At 38.9% G+C, this 17,845-nt stretch overlaps 1 protein-coding gene across 8 annotated transcripts in view; it reads right to left on the bottom strand.

Annotated features, from left to right (window-relative positions):
- The window catches only part of PPP1R9A (protein phosphatase 1 regulatory subunit 9A), a 321,919-nt gene extending 306,014 nt beyond the window's left edge, over window positions 1-15,905 (bottom strand). For all 8 annotated transcript variants that reach the window (XM_077765379.1, XM_077765381.1, XM_077765377.1 and 5 more), the window contains exons 1-2: window positions 15,858-15,905; window positions 12,869-14,486 (exon numbers count right to left, since the gene is read on the bottom strand). In XM_077765379.1, coding sequence (XP_077621505.1) covers window positions 12,869-14,263 — 1,395 coding nt within the window. In that variant the 5' untranslated portion in view covers window positions 14,264-14,486; window positions 15,858-15,905. The remainder of the gene's footprint in view (window positions 1-12,868; window positions 14,487-15,857) is intronic.
- Window positions 15,906-17,845: the final 1,940 nt, after the last annotated feature.

Genomic DNA, 17,845 nt, shown 5'->3' on the forward strand with positions numbered 1-17,845 from the left:
AACTGTCATTATCTTACAGGGCAATAGATTGAGATTTCCCAAATGAAAGGGCACAACAGCTTCAGCAAGCCAGAGCAGGGGCCAGAAAAGATTACAATCTATAATGGAATCGCTCAGCTTTCATTTATAACTGCTAACGTGAAGGATTTTCCTTATAAATAAATTGTACAATCATTATACATGTACAAATATTATTACCATCACCCTTCAGATGAGGGGAAGGAAGAGGAAAGGGACACGGATGAGGGATATCAAAGGTTACTACCACTGACTGTACCTACTGTGTGCCAGGCAGTGTTGATAGTCGCGGAGACACAACCATAAAACAACCTGCTTGGGGCTCAGTCGGTTAAGCATCCAACTTCAGCTCAGGTCATGATCTCACTGTACCTGAGTTCAAGCCCCTCGTTGGGCTCTGTACTGAGGGCTCAGAGCCTGGAGCCTGCTTTGGATTCTATGTTCTCTCTCTCTGCCCCTCCCCACACTCTGTGTGTCTGTCTGTCTGTCTGTCTGTCTGTGTGTGTGTCTCTCTTTCTCTCAAAAAAATAAATAAACGATAAAAAAATTTAATAAAAAAAACTAAAACCTCTAATTGCTATATCTGCAAATGGGGTAATCTCCTGAGAGTTCTCTAGTTCCTTAAAACTACTACTCATCACAGAACTCATTATTCAGAGAAGGAACCAGCAACATAAAAATTCCACAAGCATCAGAACCTCCAATGGAAAAACACAAATTTCGTCTCAAAGTTAGTTGGGTGCATAATAATGTTGCCTTTTTTCCTTTAAATAATCCTTAAAATTATATATAATCATATAAGTGTTACTACTATAAAATCAATAGTCAATAAAATACCAATAGAATTTATTAGCCACATTGTAATAAGGTGTACGTAAAATATATCTAATGAAAAGTGGTGATGCAGCACCAGACTACACAGCAAGAGAATTTAATTAGGACTTCACTAGAGCCTACAAAATGCCAGAATTGCTTAAAAATGTAAGATTTGAGTTATCAATTGGTCTAATTAAACCAGAAGCAATACTTTAAACTTCTAATTTCAGAAAACTCTACCACCCAACAAAAATATTTTTCTTATCATTTACACGCTCCAGAATTATCTACCAAAGGGTTTCAAAGGTGGAATGCTATCCAGTGCATGAGAGGAACTGACCCTTTGACTCTAACTAAAAACATTATATTCTACCATGCAGTCTAATCATACATCAAATGAATCTCTTTTCAGCTAAAACTTTTGTTAAAAAGAACAACAGGAAACGACATATTGGCTGGTGTTTTGGAACAGGAAACACATTCAAAAGGATAACGTGGAGTCCTAGAATTCAAATTCCTGTTTTTAACTGACAGCATGCAAGTGTGTTCATAGGATTACATATAGTCAAGATACTCAACTTGACATCTCTACTCTCTCAATTCCTGAGAGAGAAAATCTGTTGATGCTCAATAATATTTTTTTCTAATTTTTTTCAAAAGTTTATTTATTTTGAGAGAGACAGAGATGGCACGAGTCAGGGAGGGGCAGAGAGAGACGGAGACAGAGAATCCCAAGCAGCCTCCACACTGCTAGAGTGGAGCCCGATACGGGTACAAACGCATGAAACCATGAGATGATGACCTGAGCTGAAACCAAGAGTCGGACACTTAATGGACTGAGCCCCCCAGGCACCCCTGATGCTCAATAATTTAACAGATCAAAAACAAAGACATGGTTTCATGTGGGAAAACTGTTAGACTCTTTAAAACACTTATTATTTTTAGTAAGACTACTCATCAAAATATTTTTCACTTTAAATCCAGGATATATGCCCAGGTTTTTTGTTTTTTGGTTTTTCTTAATCCAAAGACTCCTTTAGGTTACACATTAGGGTATCATGAACACAATAGCAATTCAAGGAAAATATCTAACATTTATGCAAGTGTTATCATCATAATTTGAAATACATTGGAAGATCCTCCCTCCATAACATTCACAAGCTTACCCACAAATGTAGGATCAATTTTACCAAGGCTTAAAAGTATATGCACTTAATGAATTCAACTGTCAAAAAATCACCCATTTTCTTAAACTAACACTTTCTTCAGTACTCCATTAATTTATACTCTTCAACCAAAGTTTTCTGTGACATAAGGGTTAACTATTTGAATCTTGGACAATATTAAAAAATGTTGTTGTCAACTTAAGTTATTATTACTGATTGTGTTTCCATTACCTTTTTTTACATATAATTAAAGTAACATATGCCCGTTGTAGAAAATTTAGTAAATCTAAAATAATACAATTTTTCCACATCAACTTTATTCTCTCACCCAGAAATTACTAGAGTTAATATTTCACCATATGTGCTTTTTTAAGTGTTTATTTATATTTTTAAAGAGATAAAGAGAGAGCATACACATGCGTGTAAGCAGGGAAGGGGACAGAGAGAGAAGGGAACAGAGAACCCGAAGTGGGCTCTGCTCTGACAACAGATAGCCTAGTGTAGGGTTTGAAGTCACAAACCTTGAGATCATGACCTGAACCAAAGTTGGGCACTTACCCAACTGAGCTGCCCAGGAACCCCACTGCTGTATGTGCTTTTAATCTTCGTTCTAGGTAAGATATACATACACTAACAATAAAATTGTGATAAAAATGCATATTAAGTACTTAACCAGGTCATTTTACCCGATAACATACAGGGTACAATAATACTTCTTATCTTTAAATTTTTAGAAAACATGACTTATAATAGCTTTGTCCTATTACCCAAATACATGCATCAAAATGAATTTAACCATTCCTCTATTATGAGACATGTGAGTTCTTTTAACTTTCTACCAAGGCAAATAACAACTCCTATTTACTCCTTACTAACAATCATGGATCAAGAAAACACATTGACCAAAAAGGCCTGTAAACACATGAAAACATTTAGCCTCATCAATAAATCAACATAATACATGGGAATTATGAGAGACACTTTTCACCCATCAAACTGAAAACTATAAAGCATATAAATAACACCAAGTGTTGGTGCAGGGATTGTGAGAAAACCATTCCAACGCAATGCTAGTTATACGCTGATAACCTTTTTAAATAATAATTCAGGCAGTGTATTTTAGCCAATTTTTAGAAATCTATCTTAAACAATCATAGATAATTCTAGATCCCAAACCAAAAAAAAAAAAAAAACTGTATATAGGGTTAATCCCCTTTTAATGCTAATTTAGTGTTATGCACATATATCAAAAGTTAATGAAGACTTAATCTATATTGTCATCATTCTTGTGTTCTGCTTTCCCTTATTATATTATAGATTCTCATTTCTGATCCAGTTTTTATTTTTCATAAGGCTTGTTTGTGTGTTTGTTTACTGTTTACTGCTCAATCTTAAAATTTCTAAGAGGAAATGGGTGCTCTAGGCATAGCATATTATAGAATATCGTGCACAACTTAAAGCCCTGTACTCTATTATTCTACCTCCAGAAGAAACTTCGAAAAATAAATACATCTTCTGTATCCGTGCACAAGGTGATAGTCAAACACTCTTCAGTAACTTATGGAATGAGGTTCTTTAACACATATACGTGTGCGTGTGTGTGTGTGTGTGTGTGTGTGTTGATTCAAAGTGAACAGTGTGAATTTATGTCTTTTTCTCTCCACAAAACAACTCTGCACATCCATTTTATCTGAAACAAGTGCCTAGTAAGAGCACCCATCAATACTGCGTTGTCTCACAAGTGGATTTTAAATGCCAACCAATAAACCTGTTTTTCCCTCTCCTCAACTGAGGTCTCTTACATAGGAAAGAAAACTCTTCAAAACCCTGAACAGGGTCCTCTGACTCTGAGTACTATTTAAAATCCTGGTGTTCAAGATTAGATAAACTTTCCAGCATGAATGTACCCCCCACAAAACTCTATGCTGACATACTTTTGAAAGAGGAGTAGAAGTGAAAAGTAATTTTTAGAGGAGAACTCTGAAGTGGACAAGGGTCCCCCTCGCTGTACAGTGACTGGTTGAAGGCACCGAGTCACCCAGTTTCTCAGGGCCAGGCCAGTCCAAAGCATCAAGGGGAAAACAGAGAGCAACTGGAAGCCTCTGACCTGGTCACTCGGGAAAGAAGCCTCCATAATCATGATTTCTTCATCTTTTTGACCCTCGTCAACCTATACATGTTCCAACTAGCCACTGTATTTCAGCTGGTGTAGAAAATAACTTAAAAGACCGCTTTCCACAAAACAAAACTCATTATCGGACTTAAAAAAGGGAGGAGACTAACAGGTCTATGAGCCACTTCACTTAAAACCACTTTTCCTGAGGCATAAATATATGGAGGAAAGTTTTAAATCTACAAATGCTTTTCTCGCTCTCTGAAAACAGACTGAAGTAAAGAGAAAAACTTTCATCCTCCTGAAAAATAAAATTTCCAGATCTTTACACTCTGCCTGTTTCATGGTCCTTTTTGTAAGAATAGATGCGTGACAAAGAGAGAGCAAGTTAGATGGAAAAATTAGGAATTTTGCAAAAAATTATCAATATCTCACTCGTGGTGAACTGTGCTATGAAGCTATTTCCAGAACAAAAGTGAGTGAAGCAATTAATATGTCAGCAACTATATTACAAAACATTTCTTTATTCTTAGGTTCTTCAGCAGGCTGTTTAATATATAGTTCAACCCATACTTTCAAAAGTTGAGTTGCTCTAAAAAGCCACTCTATAAAAGTGTACTCCCTTGGATTTAAAACTTTAACCATTTTAAAGTTTTCACTATAATCTATAGCATAAATAACATTCCCAAGAGCGATGTAAATCCACTTCCAAATTCCAACAAATGATGTCCAAAACTTTCCCTCTGAAATAATAGCATAAACATTTATGATGACGGTTATTATTATACAACTATGTTTAAGAGATAATTGGAGGATCACAAGATGTTAAAGCTCAGAAGGGGTCTTTTACAAGTAAGACAGTCTCAGTTATAAATAAGAAAAGCAAGGCCTCAAGAGGCAGATTTGTCTAGTTTACAGAATAACACGTCACTCTTGGTGTTACTTTCATTACCAGCAAATAATATTTAATGGCAATATATACACTATGCTTCAGTAAACAATGTGCAATTAACTAAATAAATGCCTGCCCCAAATTACTCATCTCATAAATGGTTATATTACAGATAACAGCAAATACGGCACATGATGTCTATATTAAAATATTGGAGAATGGGGAGAATTTTAAATATCAAGAGACTGTCTATGAACAATCTCAGTCAACATAAAAGGATAATGAGAGCAACAACATAAGAGCTGGAGCACGGAAAAAAGCTGATCAGATCATCAGAAAAGGGCAAGGGTCCCTTGTGCTAAAACCATATGTAAAAACGGAATCAGCATTAGTACTATTTGTGCTTTTAAAGATCCCCCATGTTGAAGCAAACACTCAGGCGTCAGCAGTAACAATTCCAGATAACACGCACAGAAGCGCAGTGTCCCACACAAGGGAGTTATTCCAACCATCCTCTTTGCCACAGACGGCATTCTTCCTCAGTTCACAAATACCCTCCTGCCTTCCTGGATCCTGCTGTCTCCTCAGACTTTTTTCCCCCTCTCTCCATGAAACTGCATAAGGGGCAGGGCCACCCCCCTGTCACTTTAGACCATGTCAGCACCCAGAAAATTCTCTTGCCCCTGCTCTTTAGACCTTCCCATAGTCTGCTGTCCTCAGGATATTTTCAATTTCAACATATCGCAAGACAAACTCCTTGTGTCTCCTACATCCATTTTTTTTTTTATGTTTATTTATTTTTGAGACAGAGAGAAACAGGGCGTTAGTGGGGGAGGGACAGAGCAAGTCGGGGAGGGACAGAGACAGAGAGAGAGACACAGAATCCAAAGCAGGCTCCAGTCTCTGAGCTGTCAGCACAGAGCCCGATGCAGGGCTCGAACCCAGAAGATCCGCAAGATCATGACCTGAGACAAAGTCGGACACTTAACCAACTAAGCCACCCAGGTGCCCCCTTACATCCCTTTTAAAAAGCATGCCCCTGATTCCATTTATATGAATGTCCAGAAGAGACAAATCCATAGAGACAGAAAGTAGATTAGTGTTTGCCAGAGGGTACAGGAAGAAGAGAAATTAGGAATGACTGCTAACAGGCACAGGGTTTCGTTCTAGGGTGACAGAAATGTTCTACAATTAAATAATAGTCATGGTTGCACAGCACTGTGAATATACCAAAAACCACTGCATTGTACACTGTAAAATGGTGAACTTTATGTTATTTGAATTTTATCTCAATTAAAAAAAATTGCAAATTAAAAATAAATGAAAATAAGCACATTCACAATGTTTTACAACTACACACACACACACACACACACACACACACTTCTTCTAACTTTCCTTTCACCCTGAAAGATAATAAACTCCCCAAGGTGGAGGCCATTAAAGGTGGAATTATTAAAGCAGAGGCCAAATGATCATCTGTCAGCAATGTGCTATTGAAGAGCTAACTGAAGTGATGGGAAAATTACACTAGATTACTTTGAAGTATTTTTCATCTTTAAGTTTCTATGTCACAAACCAAAATGAAAAAATGAGAACCAGGAGGAAAATTTTTAAGTGACCAGGAAGAAAAAGTATGAATCATTTGTTCCCATTCAAAATGAGAACTGTACAATATAAGGAAGCAAAAGAATAAAAACGAAATAGATCCAAAAAGGAAGAGCACAGAAAATTATGAAAAAAAAATTAAGTAAATTAAATAACAGCACAAAAACCAAGAAGTGGTATTCAGAGTTTAATATACCAATACTTGTTTTGCTCATACAGAATTTATCCCATATCTAACTGTATTTCTCTCGAAATTCCAAAACCTTTTTTGTCCTTGAGTGGTGAAGTAAGATGTTAGGAAAAAAATCTAATGCAGATGAGATTTAAATCAGATTACTATTGATGGGCATGTAACTGGGTTAATGAGGTAAATAAGGTATAGATAACATATGTTATAGAAAATTACTTTCCCCTAAATACAGCTACTCTTACCTTTAAAACCCATTAACTCAACAACTAGCATCCTTTGTAAGGAAGTTTAGATGGGAAGACAAAACATTATGGATGATACAAAAACCGAAAAGCTAAATCTTTCTATCACAAAGAAATGCCAGCAAACATCTATATTAGTTTGCTGTAGAAAAGAATCCCTTTTTAAATACCAAATGACCAACACTTAGTGAATAGAGGAGAGGTATTAGTGTACACACTCAGTATTAGAAAAGGGATTCATTCAGTAAGTACTCTGTAAATTATTTGATTTACAGAGCATACTAAAACACTTTATGTATTTACCTAGTTATAAACCACAGGTTATAAGACATCAAAATTTTAAAGTCCAACTTAAATATTATGACATCAAAATTATCCAAATTAAAAAAAAAAACTAAATAAAATGACCATCCTTATATTCTGTCTAGTTTATTAATTTAGGCTGCCTCCCAAAAGAGAAGGAAATGGAATTTCTGAGTCTATCAGGAACTTCTTGCTCCTGTTCTTTCATAATTAAAAACTTAGACCACACAAGAGTCTAGGATGTGACATTTTAATGACCCAAACTTTTTACAAACTTAGGAATCACAATCCACTCTGGTATCCAGAAACATCATGCACATTACAACTTTACACCTGTTTCAGCTTCAAAGAATATTATTTTGTACAAAAAGCTACAGCAGATGGACCTGGAAAGCAAATGTGTTAAAAGGGCTTCCCCGGCATTTTGTGACCAGCTCCTTTCAGAAGCCAATAGACTGTACTTCACAATCAGATTCCAAAGAGTGATCTGTTGACCAACAGCCTCAGCATCATCCACTTGAGAATGCACAATCCCACCTGAGACCTAATGTTGTGTAAATTTGCTGTATTATTCAAGAATATTAAATTCTGATATAAAGATCAAGAAAAATGAAACTCATAAGAAGTGATAGTCACTGATGGTAAGGAAGCTAATAGTTTATGAGGTAAAGGCAACACTCAGAGAGACTCGATTAGGTATAGATCATAAAAGCCTATGAACTTCAAAAACAAAGGCAAAATTCATAAGATGTGTTAAGAATAGTCAGGTTAGCAAGCCATAAGACATCCCAAATGAAAATACGATAAACAAAGGCAGAGAAGGACAAATATCATACGTTTGCACGTATAGGAGGATTAGGAGGAACTTGACGGAGGAACAAGGGGGAGAAGAAGGGCGGAAATGGTGGGGGAAAGGGAGAGAGGCAAACCATGAGAGACTCTTGAATGCTGACAAAAACTGAGGACTGATGGGTGTGGGGGGAGGGGGGGATGGGCATGGAGGAGGGCACTCGTGGGGATGAGCACTGAGTGTTATGTGGAAACTAATTTGACAATAAACTATTTGTAAAGAAAATACGATAAACAAATGAGAGGTTCACTTGTGGAAAGAAAGGGATAGAAAGCCCAAGTAATCATCATTCTATCTCTGGATGGGCAGCTACGTCATCTCCGTGTCAGCCACCCACCGAGGATGCCCAGCCTAATCTATTCCAGACCCACAGGTGCTTTACCCAAGAAACACAAATAAAACTCAGGCAAACGGGCCAAACTACAGCTGTATGTAAGTGTACTTGTACCTACTCTCTTCTACAGAGCAAGAATATCTCATGAGCCCAGAGCATTATCAGTATGTAGAGCCCTTGCTCAAAAATCAACTCTGGTCCTCATAACCACACCCTCAACGGGAAGGGTGATATGAAATCGAGTCAGGACACATGAATATTGTGTACCCAGGCCTCCGGTAGTGTGGTCCTTTCAATCTTTGCACCTCAAGTGTGTTTTAACTTACCCTACGGTTTTCCTCTGGCTTCTGGCTGCGTGTTTGATACAGTGTGATTCAAACACTTAATTTGGTTGCTGAGCCTATCTATTCCATAACCTGTAGGAAAGCCGGTAGTGTACATGGAGTCTAATCATTGCATCCAGGTAATTTCCCACAGAATACCTACTGAATCGGAATTCTGCACTTTCAAAGATCCCCAGGTGATTCATAAGCATATTAAAGCTTAAGAGCACTGAGGGAGACCATCTGAAGAAAGAGAAAGATGAAACCTGGATCTCAGCACTATACTCTGAACAGTATCCTGAATAAAAAGTCTCGTATATGCCCTGTGTACCAACTCAGAGTCTCAAAAGAGAGAGAATGCTAAGAGACCCACTTTCAACAGGTATCAAGTAAGGTTTAAAGAAGCACTACTTGCCCTTGGGGATTCTCCTTTGAACTCTTTGAGCTCTGTAAAGCTCCATACAGTTTGAAGAAACACTCAAAAAAGTACAGCGCACTGTATCTTGCCTTATCATTAACCCTATAATCTCCTTCTTGCTGGGAATTAGGAAAATACCCTTTTTCATCTATGCTATGTTTCAAGAGCACCTATCCAAAGTACAAAAGGCTCCCGGAAACAGAGAAAGGGTTATGACTTCCTCAAAAAAGGCTGCGGTGACCTTAGAAAGAATATCCAAGAACAGTTTAGCAGAATAGCCTGAGAAGCGTCCTTAATGGGCTGCACACTTCCCATCTTCCAGCGGTTGCTGACCTGATCAGCTCCAGTCATTTTATGTATTTATTACATTTTATTCTATATTGCATTGTTCCTGACACATAGTAAGGGCTCAGTAAATGTTCTGAAATAATGAGGGAAAAAATGAAAAATGTTACCCTTTCTATCCTGGACTCATTTAAGGCAACTTTAATGAACTGAATGTCTTGGTTTTGAGAAATTCCTGAGAATGAAGGCATAATTCCACATCTCAAATTAGCATGGTTCACAAGACTCTCAATCCATATCTCAAACTTGGATTTTATACCTTCCATTATTAATCCCATTTTCGACAACACAATGAAACACATCAACCTATCCATTAAGAAACCATCCATTTCTAAATTTCACCAACAATTATTTATAAGTAATATGCTACACAGGAAAGATCAGCTAATATTCTGAATTTTTCCTAGGCCCAGATGTAAGGTATCTTAGGAAAATACCTACTTAAGACATCTATAGAAGAATTGAAATAAAAACCAAGGACATGGTCACACATACAAAAATAATAAACAAGACATAAAACAAAAGTCGGAAAGTGTTGAGGATATCTACCCCGGTGAAGACTAAGATGAGACTATCAGGAAAAGAATGTAAAAGTTCTAAAGATCAGTTTTGTAGGGAATATGTCACCTATTGTTGCTAAAAGAGGGAGTGTATTTAAATTTCAAAGGAAATAGATTTAGGTTGGAAATAACAATCTACCATCCCGTAAGTGAATCTTTATAAAAAGAATAAGGAAACATTCACAGAGATGGCTCAGCAAATTCCCTTCCAAATGGTCTATCAAATTCTGTTCCTTCCATGCATTTAGCACAGCCAAGGACAGTTAAAGTGCTCACAGGACATTAGACATTTCGGCACAGGTTTTCAGACTGTTACGTGGGTTTTAAATACCAAGTTTAAGAATTGACTCCACCAGCTCACGTAGGAAAGAGGTAAGATTTGTGTGTCTTCTGCAGCTAACAGCATGAAAATACACACATGATAAGCCTTCAATAAATACTTATTGAATTTAATTATTACCACCCTCTGAGGCAAACATCTTAATTGGAAAATAATCTAAACACTACCATCACCACCACAAGTAGAAAAGTAGCTCTCAAAATTTCCAAGTGAATCCACTCACATGCTAAACAATCAGAACAACAACAAAGAGCAATTGTCTTATTCATTGCAAAGGGCTAAGAATGACTCTTCTGTTTGCAAACTTAATCCACTCCAACTAGTGCTGCTAACTGCCCACTAAAACTCAGTGCATTATTTTTGTTTCACAAACCTTAATCTTGATCTATGTTCTTGATAGAATGTGTTAAACTTATATATATGTAATCTACTTCATTCTTTGTTGTATGAAATACAGTTTCTTTATTACATGAAAGTTAAGAGGCAAAATGTTTTTTTTTTTTTTTTTAAGCAATNCACATAAGAACAGCTCTATTTCAATGAGAAACCCTTTAAAATTCACTAAATCTATTACTGTGCAGTTATGTTTTAGGCAGCACAGGACCAAATACCAGGCTGGTGCCCCATTTGGTTGAGTGGGTAGTGTTCGACTTGATAAATTTTCATAAACTGCTATCCCCATTAGGGAGTTAGTCACTGGTTTTAACAAACTCCTTGAAGAGTTCATTTCAGTTATTCCTGCCTTGCTCAATGTGAAACAATTTAATCTTACTGCTTTCTTCCTAAGGGGGGAAAAGATGATGTCCAAAGAAGGGCACTTGGGAAGGAAACAGGCATGGTGAAATTTTAGAGCTCTCTGGTTAGGCTTGCGGGGAAAGACCCCTCTAAGGAGAGAGCCTAGAATTGGGGGAAGGGGGGGGAGTAGGTGAGAGGCTCACAAAGGAAAGTGGGAAGGCACAGCAAAGAAACTTAGCTTACTCAGAAACCCACTATATTAGTTATTTTTGTAACACATCTACAATTATTTTAAACATAGTTTAATTTGACATGGCCCATTCTGATCCAGGGCTTCTGTCTTATACTAATGAAATGAAAGTTTCCCTGCTAACACCTATAAATAATTTCAAAGGTTATCACTTTATTTCAAAATAGTATTTCATAATTAAGGCAAAGTCAAATGTCCCTTTTCTTTGTAAATTACAGACCTTACAACCTTATATGTAAGTTTCAAAAGGTAGAAGTAACAACAGTGATTGTAGATTCTTTTAAAAGATATCATATCAAATTCCAAATCTATGATACATACACACACACTGCATAAGCCAGGAGTCCCTAGAAAGTGGTTTCAGACTACACATTCTACCACCACAACCCTCCAGAGTCCCCGAGGAGGGCATGCCACAATCTTAGGACGGAGCTGGGGAACAAGTACACTTTGAAAAACCACTCCAAGGAGATTGTGATATTCAACCCACCACCCCCTGCCCCTATTGCCATTATCAGCTAATAATGTTTCACCACCCGCTACTGATGTACATTGTGCTATTTCTTCTATACCAAATGTTAACTAAGTGAAGTCATTAGAATACAGAATCTGAATTCAACTGGCATTTATCCAGTTTTTAAGAGGTAAAAATATATCCAGGAATGACAAGTCAATTTAATTTCCTTACATAAAATTCCATTTCAGTGCTACATCACAAATCCTTAACTCAAAGCTACTAACAGTCATAGCTTTCCAATTAAAGCATTTAAGTCCACTAATATATTTCCATGAATCAAACTTTCACTACCAAGTAGCAGTACAAAAAAAAAATACGTTTCAACATTCCTAACAATCCACTTACACTCAAGTAAGAGATAACTCAGATTTTTTTTAAGCAAGTAAATAAGACTATTATTTCAAGGTCACCATAACTCTCCCGTTGTACATTATACATCATATCCTAGAGTGTTTGGATTCAGGAAATTTTATTACGTATGGCTAATTTTAGGTAAAATCAGTTAAGGAGGTAATTCTACCTCAAACTAACACTCCCGGTTTTCAGTGTTCATATTATTCACACTCCAGTCCATTGGAATATATCTCACAACCCCCAAACTTCTCCAACTTTACTCTTAGCCAATACTGGTTTGTGCAACCATAAAGCATATTAAGGAAATATGTGGATCTCTCCCAAACTTTTCAAATCACCTGACAACAGGTGTATCTCAACAACCTCGAAATCCTTAGAGCTGTTCAAATCTATGCTGCAAACATTTAGGCCCAAATGCTAAAAGAACAAAGCAAAACACAAACACAAACAAAGTTAGAAAAAACTTCAAAACCAAACTGAGAAGACATACTTACCTTAATTGGAGCACTACTAAACTTAATTTTCCTGTTTGCTGGGATGTCTTCTTCTTCTGGCAGTCCAACAATTTCCGAGTATTCCATATCAGGTTGATAGTAATTGTTTTCATCACTATCTTCCTGCTCACCCTGTTCCGTGCTGGTCTCTCCCCAGTCTGAATTATACCTGGATCTTACCCTATACACGTTATAGTCACTGTGCATGTAAACATGGGAACTCTCAAAATTATTTGAATCTTCGGGTACTTCCTTTCCACAACTCGATCCAGGAGCATCAGCAGAGGTAAAATCACCACCTGCAAGTTCCTTCTTCTGATGCATTGCTGCCTCACTCCCAACTAAATTAGCTTCAGCATCTTCTAAAGGTTCGTTCTGTGGGGAAAGGATTTCAGACTCTGGCATTGCCTTATCTGCAGCACAACGTTCCTCGGGAATGTCTCTGTCGATTCTGTCAGGAGTCTCTTGGTTAGATGTGGAGTCGTCGGCTTCCTCCTCGCTCTGCTGTGTTTCTTCACCAGGCACTGAAGCTAGAGAGGTACTTTTCGAAGCCACTTCTGGTAGTGGACTCGTATTACTCTTCTGAGCATCCTCTGCATCGTCACCGTGTTTGGTTGGAGGAGACCAAGAATTCGAATCCTTAAGGTGACCAAAGGTGTCAAGATTTGTAACAGTAACAGATGGTAGATTCAGGGGATAATGCCCAGTCACTGAGTATTCGTTTTCAGCCTTCTCAGAAACCATGGCACTGGGGGAATCGGTGTTCTCAAATACTGCACTCAGTTGACTCACAGTTGGGGAGACAGCCTCTGTCCGGGAGCTAAGGCTGTCCAAGGAATCAGTACTGCCTCTGTTGGACTTGGAACCACCCCATTCATCCTGAGGCTCATTCCCTCCAGCTTTCTCTTTCTTTGGGGAATAGCGGTTGTTTTGCCCTGACTCATGCACACTTCTCTCAAACATCTTCCGAGTCTCTGTGAACTTAGAATATGAAGGGCCATCGTACATTGTGTCAAATCTGCTAATTCGTTCTGAAACAGAGGACTCCAACTTAACAACTGAGCCATCTGTTTTTTCCAGGAATTCTTTGGGCCTCACTCTTCTCTGTGGAGATGAAGGTCCACCTTTCCCTCTTGTTTTGGCTATGACTGCAGCATTTTCACTGGGTTCCATACCCATCTGCATAAATAGATTTTTAATTCTGTTGACATTGGAGCCATATTTCCTCCCCCTGCTCTGCTGGGAGCCCTCACCTTCTTTTGTTTTTTGTTCCCCATCTGACTTGGGTTTGTCAAAGGTACTTTTCAGCGCCTGGAACTCAGTTCTATATGCATTCCTGTGAGGAGAGGCACTTCTGAGAGTGGTTCGTTCACCTGAAGACTCGGTTTTCAACATTTTTACTTCAGGGGTGAAAAGCCAATGTTCATAATGACCAGGAAAACAAAAACAAAAAAACAAAAACACCTCTCTTCTCTAGTCACCAAGAGAGTATTTGGTCAAGAAAAAGTACCTCTCAAATGGCATACTGTATCAGTGATCCTCCCAACAGGTGTGTTAGGAAATTATTCAGTCAAGAGTTACACAAAATGGCTTTTTCAAAGCAAGACTAGAGGTTCATCTGTAATAGAAAAGAATGAATTTCTGAATTCATTTACTTATTTGAAAAGTTATGTTTAGTCAAGCAATAATACACTTTTCGAAGTGGCTCAGCCATATATCAAACAGAAGAAAATCCCTTACTGAAATGGGAATTTAAAAGTCAAGAATTTAAAAGTTATAACTCTCACTGGTCTTTGATAACAAAAATGTTTCAAACACCATTTAGAGATCCCTCCCCAAATCACACACTAATACACACACCAGTTACACATAAGCACACATTAGCCTAAGTTTTGGTTGCTATTGTGAATGACCGTAAAAGACACCGGCAGTCCCTAGATCTTTAAGATACTATCAAACTGTCCAGAATAAAAAAAAAAAAATCAATTTCATTTGGGATGCTCCATATCAGGCAGAATTTATTCTTTCTGGATAAGCACAACTCAAAGTTGGGATCTAGGTTTACAAAGTCCAAATTATGCCTACAGAGGCTTAGTTCACTCTTTCTGGTCCAATATTCTGATGTGTAGCATCCCCAAAGCAACATTCGTACATTTCAGACCAAAACAAGCAGAGGAAAAGTTCTCACAAGAAAATGAGTTTCACTCTAAGTTCGGTTACATCTGATATCTGAAAGTTTCCTAAGGGTGGGTACTATTCATTATCGAGTGAGGTGTAGAATATCATGGGAATAAATGTAGGAGAACGTGACGATCAGAAAGCAAATACAACATGAAACCTCCTCTCATAGCCCTGATTTGTTTATTCCTACTTGCCTCTCACTTACTACAAGCTCAGAACGCAACGCAATGCTTGCTTGCTGGGCTCCACTACCCCACAGCTGGATTTTATATCAATAAGCCAGTAATCAAATACTTCAAGAGCTGCTGAGGCGCAGACAATGTCGTGCCAAAGATTTTTCATTTTGTTTTGCTTTGTTTTGTCTTTTAATATTAGGCCGAGCCATATCACCCTCACGCACAATCAGCTGAGGAAGCACACACTTTCACTGAAGCCACCTCCAAACTCAGCTTCCTGGCCCAGCACGCATGCATGGCCCATGCAGACAAACAAGAAAGACTTCAGAGTGTGGTGCCTGTTTTTTTGTAAAGCATCGACAATCTCCTTGTACCCTGACATTTGTTTAAGCCTTACACACCCTCCCCTCCCCCCTACACATACACCCCACTCCCTCCGCGGCCNGGCAGCCGGTTCCCAAGCCTGGTTCGGGACGCAATCCCTCGGCCCCCCGGGGCAGGGCCGGGAGAGCAGGTGACGCCAAGCGCTATGGTAGGAGGTCGCAGTCTAGCTTTGTGCCAAAAAGCACCTGAAGTCCTAACACATTGGCTGCGGCTCCCGGCGGCTGCCAGGNGGGTAACAGGTGCCTCACCTCGGCTGATGGGATTAACTCTAGGGCCGCAGAGAGAGGGAGCCCGGCAGCAAAATCCCAGGAGAGGGAGAGAGAGAGGGAGCCTCTGGCGGCCAACGGAGGGCGAAAAGCACCGGCCCGAGGCGAGGCCGCCCCACCCCCTCGGCCGTGGGCTAGGGGCCTCCCCGGCCCCGGGCAAGGCCTGCCCTTCTGGGGCCTGTCCGCCTTTCTGCTCCCGGGGTTGGTTCGACCGAAACTGGGCCATTGGTCCGGGCGCTGTTGGGCCCCCACAAAGTCTGCAGTTAACTTCATGACCCCAGGGCATCTAAAACCCCAGGCTGCTCTCCAGGCCTGTTAGGCCCACGCCTAGGCCGCCTTGGCCTCGCCCGGCCTAACACCCACCTTGACCTTAAGTCTCCATTGTTAAAGGAAAAGGATGAGGTCTTCTGACTTGCCCAGCCCCCCACCCTCCCCGTTCGTAAATGCTCGGCGCCCACTCCTGCCCCCTCCCCAAATATCCTTTTTTCGCGGCAGTACAGAACTGATCATGACCTTCAATGCAGGTCTTTAAACCAATCCTCCAAAAACTCCGTAGAGTAAAAACGGCTAAAAGATGGTTTTTCAAGAGGGTAAAACTGTAACTCTCATAGACATAGAAAATGAAAACGTGTCCAAAATGTCATTTGGCACATTAATTAGGGAGGGAATCGCCAAATATTACAACCCATTCAAGCAAGGATGTGAAAAAGAGACCTTTAGGGACAAACAGTAAAGAGAGAAAACTGGCTCATATCCTATAAGGCACAGAAATGTAATGGTTTGAATTATCTGTTCTACAGGGCAGTAATCAGCTGTATCGCTAAACAACAAAATAATTTTGCATTTCTATAGATAAGAACATTTACATTACCATCAGTTTCTATAGCCTATAGAATAGTAAAATGGCTTTGTCAAAGGCCGATGGTGCAGACTACTGTAGATAATGTCCAGCCTTCCATTGAAAGGACACGCAGGGATATCCGCCCCTTTCAAAGGCTGACGCCGATTTTTCCAACAGAACTATTATTTACATTTTCCAGATGGGAAACCTGAGGTTTAGGTTTTGTAACTTACCCACAACTTTATCAACTAGTAAAGAAAGTCCGATATGAACTCCAGCGCATCTATACCTACGTACAGAATCTCTACTCTGGGAGCAAAATCTCTTCTTGCTTCATTTCAAAAGGCCTTTGTAGCTACTCAGTGCTATGTATCTTTTATTTTGAACAGTGAAATTTTTTCAAGTCTCACCAAATTCTGGGTGCTTTCCCAAGAAATTGGCATTCTCTGTCTACAAGTGGATGTCACTTCTATAAGCATAAACAGATGTAGCAGGCAACGTGAGGGGGCTGTGACTCTAGTCCCCATTTTGGAAAGAACATTTGTGCTGTCTGGGATAATTTAGTGGAAAAGTTCCTGTCACTTATTTGCAGTATGGGAACCATGTTTTTTTGGAGAATAACCTAAATAAATGCAAGAACCTAATCACTGAGTTCTGTCTGGAGAAGAGGGGGCAGAGTTGGCAATAAAATCAGTCTTACACCTCTCTGCAAAAAGATGATTCATACAGAAAAGCAGCCTAAAGAATTTGGTTGCTTTGGGTTTCTCTTTCTTTTTTCTTTTTCTTTTTTTTTTTTAATGTGAACCTTCTGGAAAAATTCATACTGAAGGAATGAATGACAGAAGTTTTAAAATATCATGCTGATAATTTTAAGATTTCTGGATTGCTCATAACCTACTTTACACTTCTAACACTTGTCTGAATGTTTCAGGGGTCAGTACTAATCCAATACATGTGGCTATTTAAATTAATCAAAATTAAATACAATCAAAAATTCAGTTCTTTACTCCCACTAGTACATTTGAAGGGCTCGATAGCTGCAAGTGGTTAATGGCTACCATATTAGACGACGTAGATACAGAACATTTCGATCACAGAAATGTCCTTTGGACAGTGCTATCCTGAAAAA

This window comes from Crocuta crocuta, unplaced genomic scaffold (genome assembly GCF_008692635.1).
Source record: "Crocuta crocuta isolate KB4526 unplaced genomic scaffold, BGI_CrCroc_1.0 scaffold14, whole genome shotgun sequence".
Taxonomy (NCBI): domain Eukaryota; kingdom Metazoa; phylum Chordata; class Mammalia; order Carnivora; family Hyaenidae; genus Crocuta; species Crocuta crocuta.